Source organism: Cicer arietinum, chromosome 6 (assembly GCF_000331145.2).
Source record: "Cicer arietinum cultivar CDC Frontier isolate Library 1 chromosome 6, Cicar.CDCFrontier_v2.0, whole genome shotgun sequence".
NCBI lineage: Eukaryota > Viridiplantae > Streptophyta > Magnoliopsida > Fabales > Fabaceae > Cicer > Cicer arietinum.
The window spans coordinates 1,496,694-1,510,811 of NC_021165.2; the positions used below are offsets into that span (position 1 = coordinate 1,496,694).

Genomic DNA, 14,118 nt, shown 5'->3' on the forward strand with positions numbered 1-14,118 from the left:
GTTGAAAAATAGTTAAATATAAAATAATTTATATTTGAATGCATTCACAGAAAATGAATTAAATAAAAAATTAATTTAAAGGTGGAAATCATATTTTGAGTTAAAAGCTATAAATCATAACTTTATCTTAGAATTAATTATAGAAGCAAAATTAATTCTACTAAAAATACTACCAAACAAGTCAAAATCAATTTAAGTCTCTTAAAAAATGGAACAAAATATATACTAAATCAACTTTAAATTTCCTACGTCATAAATAAATTGCTAGAATCAATTAATTATTTTTGCTTCCCACCAAAACCTGCAAATCAAGGCCTCCATCAAGTTACATAAACTCTTTGGAAGTAGGAAGCAACTTATGATATATGTGGGAATGGATTGGACCACAACTTAGATAAGGTGCTATGCTCCACAAAGGATAGGTTCTTCTATATCCACCTTCTAAGTTTTTTCCATATATTATCCTGCAAAAAATCAAATAGAGGTTTTTTTAGATCTACCAAATATAGTAGGTAAACCCACGCTTCATGGGAAGCCAATTGTGGCACAACTCTGTTGTCGTCAGTGAAATTCTCTGTCATTTGTCCTGCAAAATAGAAGAAGACTATCATCAGCAAAGAAACTTCAAAGGTATCAGTAGCCACTTTTATACCATGAATCAAATTGTTATAATGAGCTTTATTAATTAAGCTAGAGAGGACCTCCACACATATGATAAAGAGGTAAGTATTATTGAAGCAACTAGAGTCCCATCATTATTAAGTATAATGTTTGTGATATCAGTTCCAATGATATCCAAATAAACTGATACTAATTGGATTGTATCAAGTTTTTTAAATGTGTCATCCAAACTGAACTAAACTAAACTGCATGTGATTTTATTTTTAGGTGGTATGATTTTTTACCTCAAAATCGATTCAAACCACAATGCAAATACTCCTAATTTCTAGTATGAGTTAAACTTCTAAGTAATGTAGTCATTAATAAAATTATTATTATTATTATTATTATTATTATTATTATTATTATTATTATTATTATTATTTAATATTTTTTTATTAAAAGAAACGACATTCATTGACTCTCATTGTAGAATGCATACAAATTTAAATTTTCTAAATATAGAAATGATGAATTTATGAACAAACTCACAATATTCAAGTTAATAGCGTAAAACATGAACATGTCTACAAATATGACAATATTCAAGTGTTCAGAATACATATGTCTCTTGATATGTAATATTGATAATGTCAAAGTAATTGATTGAAATTTGTAATAAATCCAAGTTATAATAGTATGTCTCTTGCAAACCTAACACGCTTATTTCAAATATAATAATTATTTCAAATGATTATTACATTTTGAGATTGTCAAATATATAATAATTTTATGATACTTTTAGTTTTAATTAATCTTCGTCTCCATTTTTTAAATTTTTTTTTTTTTTTGTTTTAGGGAAAAACTAACATGTGACCCAATGACACGTGCTAATTTATAATTCAAATACATAAATTTTGTCTTGAAATTTATATTTTCAATTCTTTAAAAAATCAACTATTGTATTTTTTAGTAAAAATATTACATTTTTGATATTCTTAACATGTCCCCTTAAGACACATGTTAGCATGACCCTTTGTTTTATTCTACTCAATCTTTTTCTTTATTTTATATGAATGTTTGAATTAGCATAATAATTCCAAAAAAAAAAAATTGTCTTGAAATTTAATTTTCAACTCTTTAAAAATTCAAATATTATATTTTTCAATAAAAAATTTATGCTTTTGATATCCATAACATGTGCCCTTAAGACACATGTTAGCATGTCCCTTTGTTTTAACCTATTCAACATTTTTTATTTTATTTTATATGCATGTCTGAATTAGCATAAAAATCTTTTTTAATAAAAATATTATACTTTTAATATCCTTAACATGCGCCCTTAAGACACATGTTAACATGACCATTTGTTTTATTTTACTCAATAGAATCATGGTGAACTACCATTATTTTGACAAAAAATGCATTTTAAAACTTCAATAAAAATTACATGGACACCGTAATTTTTTCAAATTCACCGTCTATCAAGATATATACTAAATTTTGTTTGATTTTATCTAGAGAGATAACAAAATACATTACACTAAAACTACAATATTTAATCTAAGTTTATGTTTCGGACCAACCTAAGGTCCCATTCGCTTAACCCGTTTCTAGGGTCCACTAACAACCTTACTCGCTTAACCTGTTTCTAGTGTTCACTAGCAACCTTACTCTAATTTCTAGAACCTTATCCTAAATATTGGGAAGGAACAACGTCGTGGATCACAATGAAAGACTTGTTGAATTTATTGCCCTTGTCCCCAATAGATTAGAGCATCCCCTATAAATACAATGTTTCTAACACCATACAAGGTACACACTTCTAATCTCTCTTACCTTTTACTCTACTAAACTAAACACTTACTTGAGCATCTAAATATTTACAGGTACCACTCTGAGCTCCAAGGACAAAATATTATTCGAGAACTTAATTTCTGCTATCAATCTTGATCTAATTCAAATTAATTCTCAATAAGTTATTCAATTTTAAACTTTTTTTTCACTTGTCAAATTACTTTTTTATATCAGACGAATTTTATTTGTCATACGATGCAGTATTTCCAATGAAATATAAACACATGTGGATACTCTTTTTAATATAAGATTAATCAAAGAGCAAAAGTGAATTTTATTTATTTATTTATTTTATAAACAAATATTAATAATTAGTTAAGTTAGCATTTTTACACTTTCGTAGAGTTTGAATATTGATCATTTGACTCATTTATTCCTTTAACTTTTAACTTGAACTACTTGAACATACCTAACTCTCAAAATAAAAGTAGAGTTAATGTGATATTAGTACTCTTTTCGGTTACAATTATATAAGAAAAATCAAGATATATTTAACTTCAAATTTAAATTAAGTACATATTAACTTTTTATATTTATGATCAAAGAAAATACTATCGATGCTCAAATCCATTTGGGACCGACTAGTAACAGCTAAGTGGAGGGTTTCACAATAGCAGAAACTTACACTAGTGGTCCTCTATTTGGGACACACTAGACATCCATTAATTATTGCATACATAAAATTGTTGTTACAATACATTTCACTAGATTAAGAGTTAAGGCATCATAACGTGTAGCCTTATACTCCTTTAATATTTTATTCAGGTTTCTTATCTACAAGGCCTACTTGTCTATGTTTTATATTTTTCTTCTTATAGAAGGAGGGGAGCTAAGCTACTATTCTTATTCTTTTGTCCTACATAAACAATTATATTATGTTTTGTGCACATTAATTATTTTTGGAGAGGCAAAATTTTAACACGATAGGGACATCAGAACTTGCACCGTACATATATTTTATTCAAATATTTGAATAGAAGGCTACTTGTCAAAACTATAGTCGAATGATGTCCCCCACCAATCTTTTGCCCAATGTATAATATATTGTAATTTATGCAAGATAACATCTATTGTTGAGAGAAAAACATGAATAATGGTTGAGCTCCCAAGCCAATTAATTAAGGATCGGATCGATAGTTCTGGCTGATTCATGATATGCTTACCACAATCTTCACTACATAAACCTTGTGAACTAGGTATTCGATTGGGTCCGGATCGCTAAACTTTGACTCTATGTTTTTATGTCTTTATTTTTATTTTTTTCTTAATTAAATATTCTCTTTTATTTAAATAACTTTTATTAATTTATTTTAATCATTAATTTTCTCTGTACTAAAGTCATTGACCATGAAAACTTGAGGATCTATTTTGGTATTTGGTCATAGTAAATGTTTTGTTCCTATACAACAAAATTCTAAATTTATCTTTTAAAATTTAAATATTTAATAAGTTTAGTTACTTCTTTGGTTTTTAAAAATATTTTGAAAGTTCAGTTTAATCTCTAAACTCTCAAATCAATATAGTCAGCCACTTAAAGATAAATTTTTTCTTTTTACAGTAAATTTTTTTATATTAAAGACAGTATAAGAGGCGTTCATCCCAATTACAATATTTTAATATAGTCCAAAAAACTTGAACACCATTCAACAAAATAAATTTGTGTGTTCCTCCCAGTTCTACTCATAAACCAGTCCTACGACACAACCTTAATCTAATTAACAATGGTGGAATGTTCAAAACAGCCCACATGAATCAAGATTTGATTCCTGCGTTTCCAAATACACCATAGCACAACCATCCAAATAAGATAGTGGACCTTTGTTGGCTTTCTTTCCACACACCAGCCCATCACACAATATAAAATGGAGATTTTTTTTTTGGTTATTGATGTCCATTCTATCAATTAGAAATGACAATGAATATCTAAGAGTACGAATAATAATAATCTATTATTCTACTTATTAGATAAAAATGATCTATGTGAGGTTTTAAAATATTTATGAGTATTTACGGGTATCTATAAATATATTCTTTTAAATTAAAAATTCATTTACATACAAGAAATATTTTTATATTTCTATTATGTAGAATTTTTTTCCTCTTTTAGTAAAAAAAATTAACACATAAATAATATATTATCTCTAATTAGTTTTATAAACAAAAATTAACTACTTTTAACTCATTTAATGTTATTATTTTCAATAGACTCTTCATTTAATTCAAAATATTTAACTTAATTGTTAAGTTTTTGACATTTAAAATGAACAATTTAGTAACTTTAACGTGTATTTTACATAAAACCTAGAAAATTAATTACACTTAACTATATTTTTTAATACTCATTAAAGTAGTATTTTTTTTTATAATAGTGATCATATGGACTATATCACAAAATTATATCTTAAAAAGTATTATTATTAATACATTAACACATACACAAAAAGCAATCCAACATATCAATTTTATTAGTTTACTAACGGGTAAAAATATCCAAGGGAACAAATATCATTACATTTGCATTCTTATCCATTAATAAACAAATATCAAATATCCATTTATATTATCTAAGGGTACATGTTAAGTTACCCATCTTATCTACGTCATGAATTTTATCTACAAATATCTACATGAACAATTTTTTTTCATCCCTACCATCAACCCTCAACCAACACAAACCATGTTCCACACACTGTATTTGCGAGAGAAGCAAATAAATAAATGGTTACATGATTCATCTGTAATAAATCATGAAACACACATTAACTCTGAAAAAGAAAACACTCCTTTTGAGTAATTTAACTCTTCTTGCAACCCTCCTTAGCATTATTCTCCACGTCAAAGTTTGTGGTTTAGAAGGAATATCAGTGTTCATAATTATCTTTATCGCCTTCAACATATTCATATCATTAATTTGTTGTGGTCTGCATGACAATAATAATTTATAACAATAGCTCACTGTATTGTGAATCCCTCATCTAAATTAAGAATCCAAGACCAGTCATCGGTTCTTCCAATTTGTGGAGCCACATCAACTAAGCATGCTTCCAATTCCTTTGACAACGAGAGCACCCATTGCACAACAACACATTACATTAAATCTGGACACACTTATTGCATGGTGACCCTTAGTAATGAATTAAGTCTTGATGTCTTCGTATGGAATGTAAGCACAGATGTTAGAGATCCGATGTATTTGGTCTCATTAAAAAAAAGTTGTATAGCTCAAGATATGGTCAAAATATTGAACAAAAGTTACACAAAAAGTTCAATACATATTGGCCAAGTTCATCATTAGTATTTGACTTTGAATATGAGCACATTAGACTTTGGACTGGACATAAAAGTTGTAGGAAATTGAATTATATTTCTAAGGATGCATTAACCAGATTGATTGGATTAATATAACTCGAGATATGATCTATAACAGACACAAGTGTCACTAAGAAAATTCAAACTAAGAAAAAATTCATATAGAAAATCATGTTTGGCACGACAACGAGGTATCTCTGCACAACAACATGACATATTAAAATTGTGTAGTTATTGATATTCTCACACGAGAAAGATATGACTTCTCACAGCGAGGGAACACATTAAAAAATGTCATTGAAAGAGTTTTTCATATAATGAGTGCATAAATTCACACGAAGTTACACATTAAACGCATAAATTTAAAGGATTTGATGCCTGGAAAAGACATCAATTTACACTACAATATGAGGATTTCTCATAGTGCTTTGTATGTTTGCATCACACGGCGACACATATTTCTCACGATGAAACCTACCAAAATTCATTTACTTGGTTTGACCTATCTCTCTCTCCCTCTCTCTCCCTCTCTCTCTCTCTCCATGTAGCCTCCAATACTACTAAAATCTTTGACACTTACCCTTAATTATACATAAGCATCATATCAGATATTCATAAGAAAATATTAACACAAAATAAACATAAGAAGATTCTATGAAAATTGGGGTGTTACATACATAACCAAAGTTTTACTACATGGTTGGGAAATGACTATTTTATCTAGCCCATAACTCAACCCTATGGTGCATTTTTTCATCATTTATAGCATTTTTCTGTGTTGAATTAAATTGATTTTTAAGAGAAAAGATATACATGTTGTTAGGACCATGCAAACTACAATGAAGAAGATTGAGCTCTATCAGATGGAGCCGCGAAATGTTTTCTTTAAGCATAGAACTCTTGTTGGTGCCACAATTAAAAATCGAAAAACAAGAAAAGGCAGATGGCTCACTTTCCCTCCTATACAATGGAAAATCAATGTTGTTGTTGCCTCAAACGATTCTTCTTTGAGATTTTGGTTGTGCAATTAGAAACATTAATTGAAACTTTCTCGCATCAGCTACTTGGAATAAATGCTGCTATTTGGATGAGTTAAATTATTAAAGTGTTTTTTTTTACTAAAAGACAATAATCATTTATTCAAATTAGTAGAAATTACATCGATCTTGAACAATATAATTTGAATTTGCTGAAATAAAAAAAAATGAATTTGTGAACAAACACACAACATCTTGAGTAATAACTTAAAACACATGTATACAAAATTGTAATGTTGACGACGTTAAAGTCATTGATTTAATTTGAATATGCATTTGATCAAAATGAACCTATCACTCTAAACTAAAAGAACCTTGCACCAAGACAAAAAATCAAATGTCGCACCAAGACATGAAAATTTAAATATATGTCAAAGTACTTATTTAATTAAAAGGAGAAGAAAAAATGAGTTGAAGGGGTCGTTTCAGGGAAAAAAAAGGCTTTAAACCACCCCCTCTTTTATGAATAGATGAAAAAGAGTTAAAAATAAGAAGAAGAAAAAAAAAACGGCTATGTTTTCCTCTAGTATAACATAACTATTTTTTTTTGTTGTATTTATGATGCATACTTAAGGGCAGGGCCGTCCTAATACTTATTGAGGTTTAAAGCAAACTCTAAAACAAAGTCACGATAAAATAAATATAGGACTTTTAAAACTAACAATAATATTTTACTATAATTCTATTTAAATTATATATTTTCTTATTTTATGAGATGTAAAATATTTTAATTAAATATGTCAATAGTTGTATTTTTTTTTATAATTGTAAGGTTTTTACTCATTGTACTACTTAAACATTTTTACTTTTTTAAGACCTAAATATACATAAAAAAATTAATTATTTTTCAGATGTTTAAAAACCCTAACTTTATTAGATTCGGCCTTGGGCCGGCCATGCTTAAGGGTCAATTTTGCTAGTAATTTGTGTTTAAAAACTGTATTTTAGATATGAATTGTGAATCCATTGTTTTAGTTCTTTTGAATTGTTGGGCTTGTTAGAACAACTTTCACTTTTAAGATTTTCACCATGTTAAAAGGGATAGGAACAATGCACCCCACACCTTAGCTAAATTTGGGCTTAGTACTTCGTAGGGGTTTAGATAGAAGAAACACCCCAAGTTGTTCATTCATTTTTTAATGATCTTACCCATTTGATCCTTCAATCAAGTTTTGAGGTATTTTTCAACTAAAAATAAATTCTTTTTTTACTCAACCACAATAAATATTTCTTTTTACTGTAACTAAAAATAATAATTTTCTCTCTCTCTCTCTATAGCATAAATATATTAAATACATTATCAATAAAAAAAAGGGAGTATATATTTATATTAAAAAAATAGGTAGTGTATATATTTACAGCGAGAGATATTTTTTAAACGGATTTACAGAGAGAGATAACTTCTTATATTTTATTTGAAACAAAGTAGCTGGAAGAATCCATCATAAAACAAAATAAATAAATAAATAAAAAAGTAGTTAGAAGAATCGAGTTATCTACCTAGTCAAAAGTGTGAAGTTAGAAAATTATGCCAGCGAATCTGTAATCTTCTTTCTTATTCCACCGTTACCAAACTTCCAAATTTTCTGAGGTACATTACATTCTCTTCATTGTTTTTCTTTTTCCCCTTCCATTTATATTTATTATTATGTAATAATCTCCCACATTATTTACATTTCTTGTGCCACCATAATTAGTTTTTCTTTTATTTTCTTGATCAGCAAATTCTTTCTTCCATTACTATTCAACTATGATCCTTCCACTGAAGAAAAGAAATCCAGTAACAACCTACAAATGCAGCATAACAAGAGTGCCTGCACCATTACCATTACCATTACCAAAACCCATACACAACACAAACCAAAAGAATAAAAATGTAATCACCGACGAATACAGACTCGGCCTTCACGTCAAAATTCACAAAGCTGTAGGCATCGATGAACCAACGCGTCATCCATGTGTTGAAAGTAGACATTACAATGTCATATATTGGGTAAAACCCGGTGAAGAAATTCGAACCAAAGTTACCAAAGGTTTAACCCCGAAATGGAATCAAATTGATGTTATTTTATTAGATAGTCTTGATGATGAAGTGGTTTTGAATGTTGAGGTACAGAGATTTAACTCCGTTGTTGATCCTGGTACATCTAATGGTAATGTTGTTATTGGGAGGGTTAGAATTCCATTTCCAATGGTTTTTAATAGAAGAAAAGTTGGGTCTTTTCCTTTATTGCGGAGGGATGGAAATGGATATAAGCTCGAAGGGGCTATTTATCTTTCTATGAGATTACAGAGGATTAAAGATGATTTTTCTTTCCCAGATTGTCTTGATGACATGTTTTATGAAGATGATACTTATTTTTGAAGGAGAGTTTTATTGATGTGTTCATTTCAACCTTATATTTTGAGGAATTTTAGTTCCAGTGTCTTGTAAGTTTTTTAATCTAATATATTTCATATTTGGTTTTACACAGATAATGGTATTCGATCGAATATTTTTTACATTTTATAAAAAGTTTCTCAGAATTTATGAATTAGTTTTTTGGAAATAGATTTCATTGAATTTCATATAGCCTTTTAGTGTGCCTTTAATAAGAAAAAGTTTTTCTATGTCACATGAGATTTATGTAATTATTTTAATTTTATGCCTTTTAAGTGTTTATGATGTCTCCTCTTTTCTCTCCTCCTTCTTTTTTTATAGAGTATAGATAAATTTGCCTAGAAATTAAAGTTATCTCAAGGATAAATTTATTAATAGTTGCAATTGTACGAACTAATTATTAACATTAGTCTTTAAAAAATATTTCATTCATTTTATAATGAGTGTTATTTTAATAAAAAATTGTCTAAAAAAAATGTTATTTACAATTTTTAATATAATTTTAAATATAATTTTAATTATTTTTTTCTATACTATCTATTGATGATCGTAAAAACTTACATTGATATTTTACATTGATAATAGTAAAAATTCACATATTATTGATAATAGTGAAAATTCACATATTATGATCGATAGTTTGATAAAATTATTTCTCAATTTCAATTACTGCATTTCTTAACATGTGTGAAAAATTTTAAACAACTCTTATTGTAAGAATAATGAAATATTTCATAAACAAATTAGCCTATAATGTGGTTACATTGTGTGGAACCAAGGCAGAAAGGTGTTCATACAAAAAATTATATATCCAATTAACATGTAAGTTGTCACAACATAATCTGCCAGAAGAAGTTAATAAAGAATATTTTGATTGACACTATAGGATTCAAAAACATATATGTCAATTGACAAAAAAAGAAAAGAAAAAAAAAACTATGAACCATTTTAGTGGATGTTTATAATTTTAAGAGTAATTTTTTATTCACGTTATCTAATAATAAAGATAAAGAATGTAATATAATTCACATGGTAATCGTATGTAAATTTAAATTTAATATGGTATTAACATAAAAACTGTTTACAAATACGCACGCACATGTACATTTACGATGAATCATACATTATAATATTATTTAAATCTCACTTTAGAGTACAAGTTTGAATTATGAATAAAAGAGTAGAAGATTAAAATGAGGTGAGATAAGTTGAAAATTTGGTAATAGAGGTGGTTGGAAGTGTTAGTTGAGAGCAGAAGAGAAAGAAATAATGGCATCATCACGTCCTCCACCGTCCAAGTCAGTGGATCTAGACCTCACAATACTCTCCGCAAAACACCTCAAAAACGTCAACTGGAAAAACGGCGACCTCAAACCCTACGTCGTCTTCTGGCTCGATCCTGACCGTCGACTTGCCACTAAATCTGACGACTCCGGCAACACTTCCCCTATCTGGAACGAACGTTTCACTCTCCCTCTCCCACTTCCTCTCCAAGACTCTTCCCTCACCCTCGAAATTTTCCATTCCAAACCCTCCGATACCCCTAAACCCCTCGTCGCCACCCTCCGTCTCCCCCTCAAAGACCTTCACGACCTCCACGATTCCACTCAAATCCGTAAATTCCCATTAATTCGACCCTCCGGTCGTCCTCACGGTAAGATCCACCTCAAAATTGGCCTCCTTGGTCGCTCTCCTCCGTCACCACAAACATTCGATTACGCCAACTCTAACCCTAACCCTAACCCTAATCCCAATCCTTCCTTTGTCTATTACAGAGGATACTCCCCTTCACCTTCTCCATCACCATCACATTCACCTTACACTTCATACACCTCTTACACTGATTCCTACTCTGGCGGTTACTATCCCGGCTATTATTCTGGTGCTCCTTATCCTCCTCCACCGCCGAGACCTTTCTTTGAACGTAATAGTGGTTATGTAGCTGGTGCTGGGCCAAGTGGACCATCTGCCCCGGTTGATTATTCATCCTCTTATGATCAGACTCTTCCCAGGCCCAAAGGCGGTAAGTTGGGCCTAGGAACTGGGCTGGCCGTTGGAGCTGTCGCTGGTGCGCTGGGTGGACTTGCTCTTGAAGAGGGGCTGAAGTATGAAGAGCACAGAATTGCGGAAAGGGTTGAAAGCGACGCTGCTTCTGCTCGAGATGATTATGGGGATGGCCTTTACCACGATTATTGAGTTCTTTGCTTCCGGTGTTTGCAATGGTTTGAAATTTGAAGGCTAATCATTCTCTATACTGTTATTTTGGTATATACGAAACCCTATATATGATGTAAATATTTCAATTTAGTGTTGGATTGAATGCACTTGTGTTGCTTTATTTTGTGATCAATGGTGATGAAGTAAGTAACCAAATGTTTATCATGTGATGTGATGATTTGGAATTGTTCATCCGGGTTTTTATTATATTATGAAAATGAAATAAAGTTGGTTTATCTTTAAGTCTGGCTAGTTTGTTGTGTGGTCTGGTTTTGTTCATGACTTCTCATAGGTGTTTGCATAACACGGAATAGTTGGGACAGGCCCTGTGTTTCGAAACTGACTTTCTTTTGATTTGTTATAGATATTCCTCATAGTTGTGTGATGTTTCCCTTTTAGCATTATATTTATGCCTAATGTATATAAGATATCGGTACAGCATTCTTGTGTTAATCAGGTTATGTTGCCTTTTCATCAATTAACCTAGCAAAATTGAAGCCATATGGCATTGTTTTCCTTTCAAATGAGTGGCATATTAAAGAATTTTAGGTTCTTCAGACGATTACCTGATAAGCATTTCGGCTCACCTTAAGTTCATTGGGAACTTAGATGTGGTGCAGTGCAAGCTTATAATGTTGCTTTATTCATCAAATATTTGTTCAGCTTGGGGAAAGTAGTGACATTTTTTTATCATTGATAAGTTGAGTTCATTGCTGAATGAGCTAATGGAAATGTTGAGTAAAATAATTAAAAAGCAATTGAAGATGTATGTGGTTATACTGGAGGTATATAGGTTCTCCCTCAGTTCTGCTTTTTAAACTGTAGTTCTTTTTATGTTAAGCAGCATGGTTTCTATGTTGGTTCTAGATTTACATGACTACTTGTGATGTTTGTTCACTCCAGAGCTATCTTTTTCACCCAGTTGTCTCGTCATGTAGTAAACAATAATTGTTCACTTTAAATCCACATTTAGACCCATATCAGCTACTGGAACATAATTGAACTTGAGCCTCTTCTGCATTGAACAACATGACCAGGAAAGGTAATTTGATAAGCAAATTATCTACTGAGAGTACTTGTGTCATTGGATTTGGATCTATCATTAATTTAGCCTATGTTTGGTCTGATGGTGCAATACATTTTCTCACACCCCAATACATAGAAAATTAGGAAGCTCCAAATTGCAGCAACAGCTAAACTTATGTTTATCTTTCGATTTTCATGGATGTAATATTGCTTTTGTCCTAACCAAGAAACAAATCTTTCAAACTGTATCTTTGTTTTGTACTGGATATTATTGCTAAACTACTTCACTTGCTGAAGCATGCATTATTATACCATGGTCATTTATTTTGTTGGCCTATATTCGAAGGTGGTCCTTATCCACACCCTCCCCATAGTCTTGTCTCCAACATCCTGCGGATGTTTTGTGAAATGAATGTTGCATCCTGGAAACCCCCCATATCCAGGAAAAGCTAATAGAATAGTCGATGCTTTTGCTAAGAATGACAATTCTACTAGATTCTAGACTTGGGATCTATATTTATGTTCCTTCTCTAGTTACATATTCTGTGTGATGCCTTCTATGTTGATTACCAAAGTGGAAAGTCGACAAGAGCTATTGTCCTAAGAACTTGTGAACCGGAAAGTCATTGGTGAAGACAATCGAGAAAAATGAACAGCAAAAAACAAGAGACATGCTAAATGGATAATGTAATTTCTAAAATTAAACTATGAATCTTAAAATTTCTAAAATTTAACTATGAATCTTATAAACAATATTGTGCATAAAGTTGAAACTGAAATTTTCAATTAAAAAATTATTTAAGTGTTTGCAAATAAATAGAAATTTTTTTTGTAACTTTTTGAAATAACTTACAATGTTAAAATATTTATAAATTTTAAAATAACTTTCAAGTGAGATTTTAATTAAATTATAAATTTAATCTAAACTCAAGATGTGATCTGACTCCGATTTAAGACATAGATTTAATATTTATCTGTTATTTGAAAAACATCGCCTCTAATATAGTGAATATAAAATTTAGTAACATAGATTTAATAAAAATAATTATAGATGTTTTTCAGTCACTCAAAAAATTATACATAGGTTTAATAAAATTTAGTAACCAATGTATTAAGCATGAAAATTTATCTCGAAAAATTATACTTGAATTTAATAAAATTATTTCTTCATAAATTATACTTAAATACCTCTTTTACCACTAGTCTCAAATATTTCAAACACCTTAAGCATCTAAACACAAGTAAAATAATAACTTAAATTCAACATAACAAGTAAGTCACTCAATGTCCTTCTACTTGAATAACATTTTTTGGTAAGATTGAACATAATTAATTCGTAATTCGTGTCCATTTACCCTCACTCCCGTTGTATATAGATGGAGAATTCATTTAGCTATAATGAACTTTATTTATAACAACAACAACAATAAAATAAAATATAAATAATAATAATAATAATATAATAATAATAATAGTAATAATAATAATAGTAGTAGTAGTAACAATAATAATAATAATAACAATAATAATAATAATAACAATAATAATAATAATAATAATAATAACAATAATAAAAATAATAACAATAACAATAATAATAATAATAATAATAATAATAATAATAATAACAATAATAATAACAATAATAATAACAATAATAATAACAATAATAATAACAATAATAATAACAAT

The 14,118-nt window shown here is 29.4% G+C and overlaps 1 protein-coding gene and 1 long non-coding RNA gene across 2 annotated transcripts in view; both read left to right on the plus strand.

Annotated features, from left to right (window-relative positions):
- The first annotated feature begins 298 nt into the window (after positions 1 to 298).
- On the plus strand, positions 299 to 2,738 carry LOC113787239 (uncharacterized). Its single transcript, XR_003473749.2, has 2 exons — positions 299 to 630; positions 2,490 to 2,738. It is a non-coding gene; the product is annotated as an uncharacterized lncRNA (long non-coding RNA).
- Positions 2,739 to 10,348: 7,610 nt separating this feature from the next.
- Positions 10,349 to 14,118, plus strand: part of LOC101506439 (uncharacterized acetyltransferase At3g50280) — a 9,715-nt gene continuing 5,945 nt past the window's right edge. Inside the window, exon 1 of the mRNA XM_073370257.1 lies at positions 10,349 to 11,370. Within this exon, the coding sequence (XP_073226358.1) occupies positions 10,453 to 11,370 (918 nt within the window). The 5' untranslated portion in view covers positions 10,349 to 10,452. The remainder of the gene's footprint in view (positions 11,371 to 14,118) is intronic.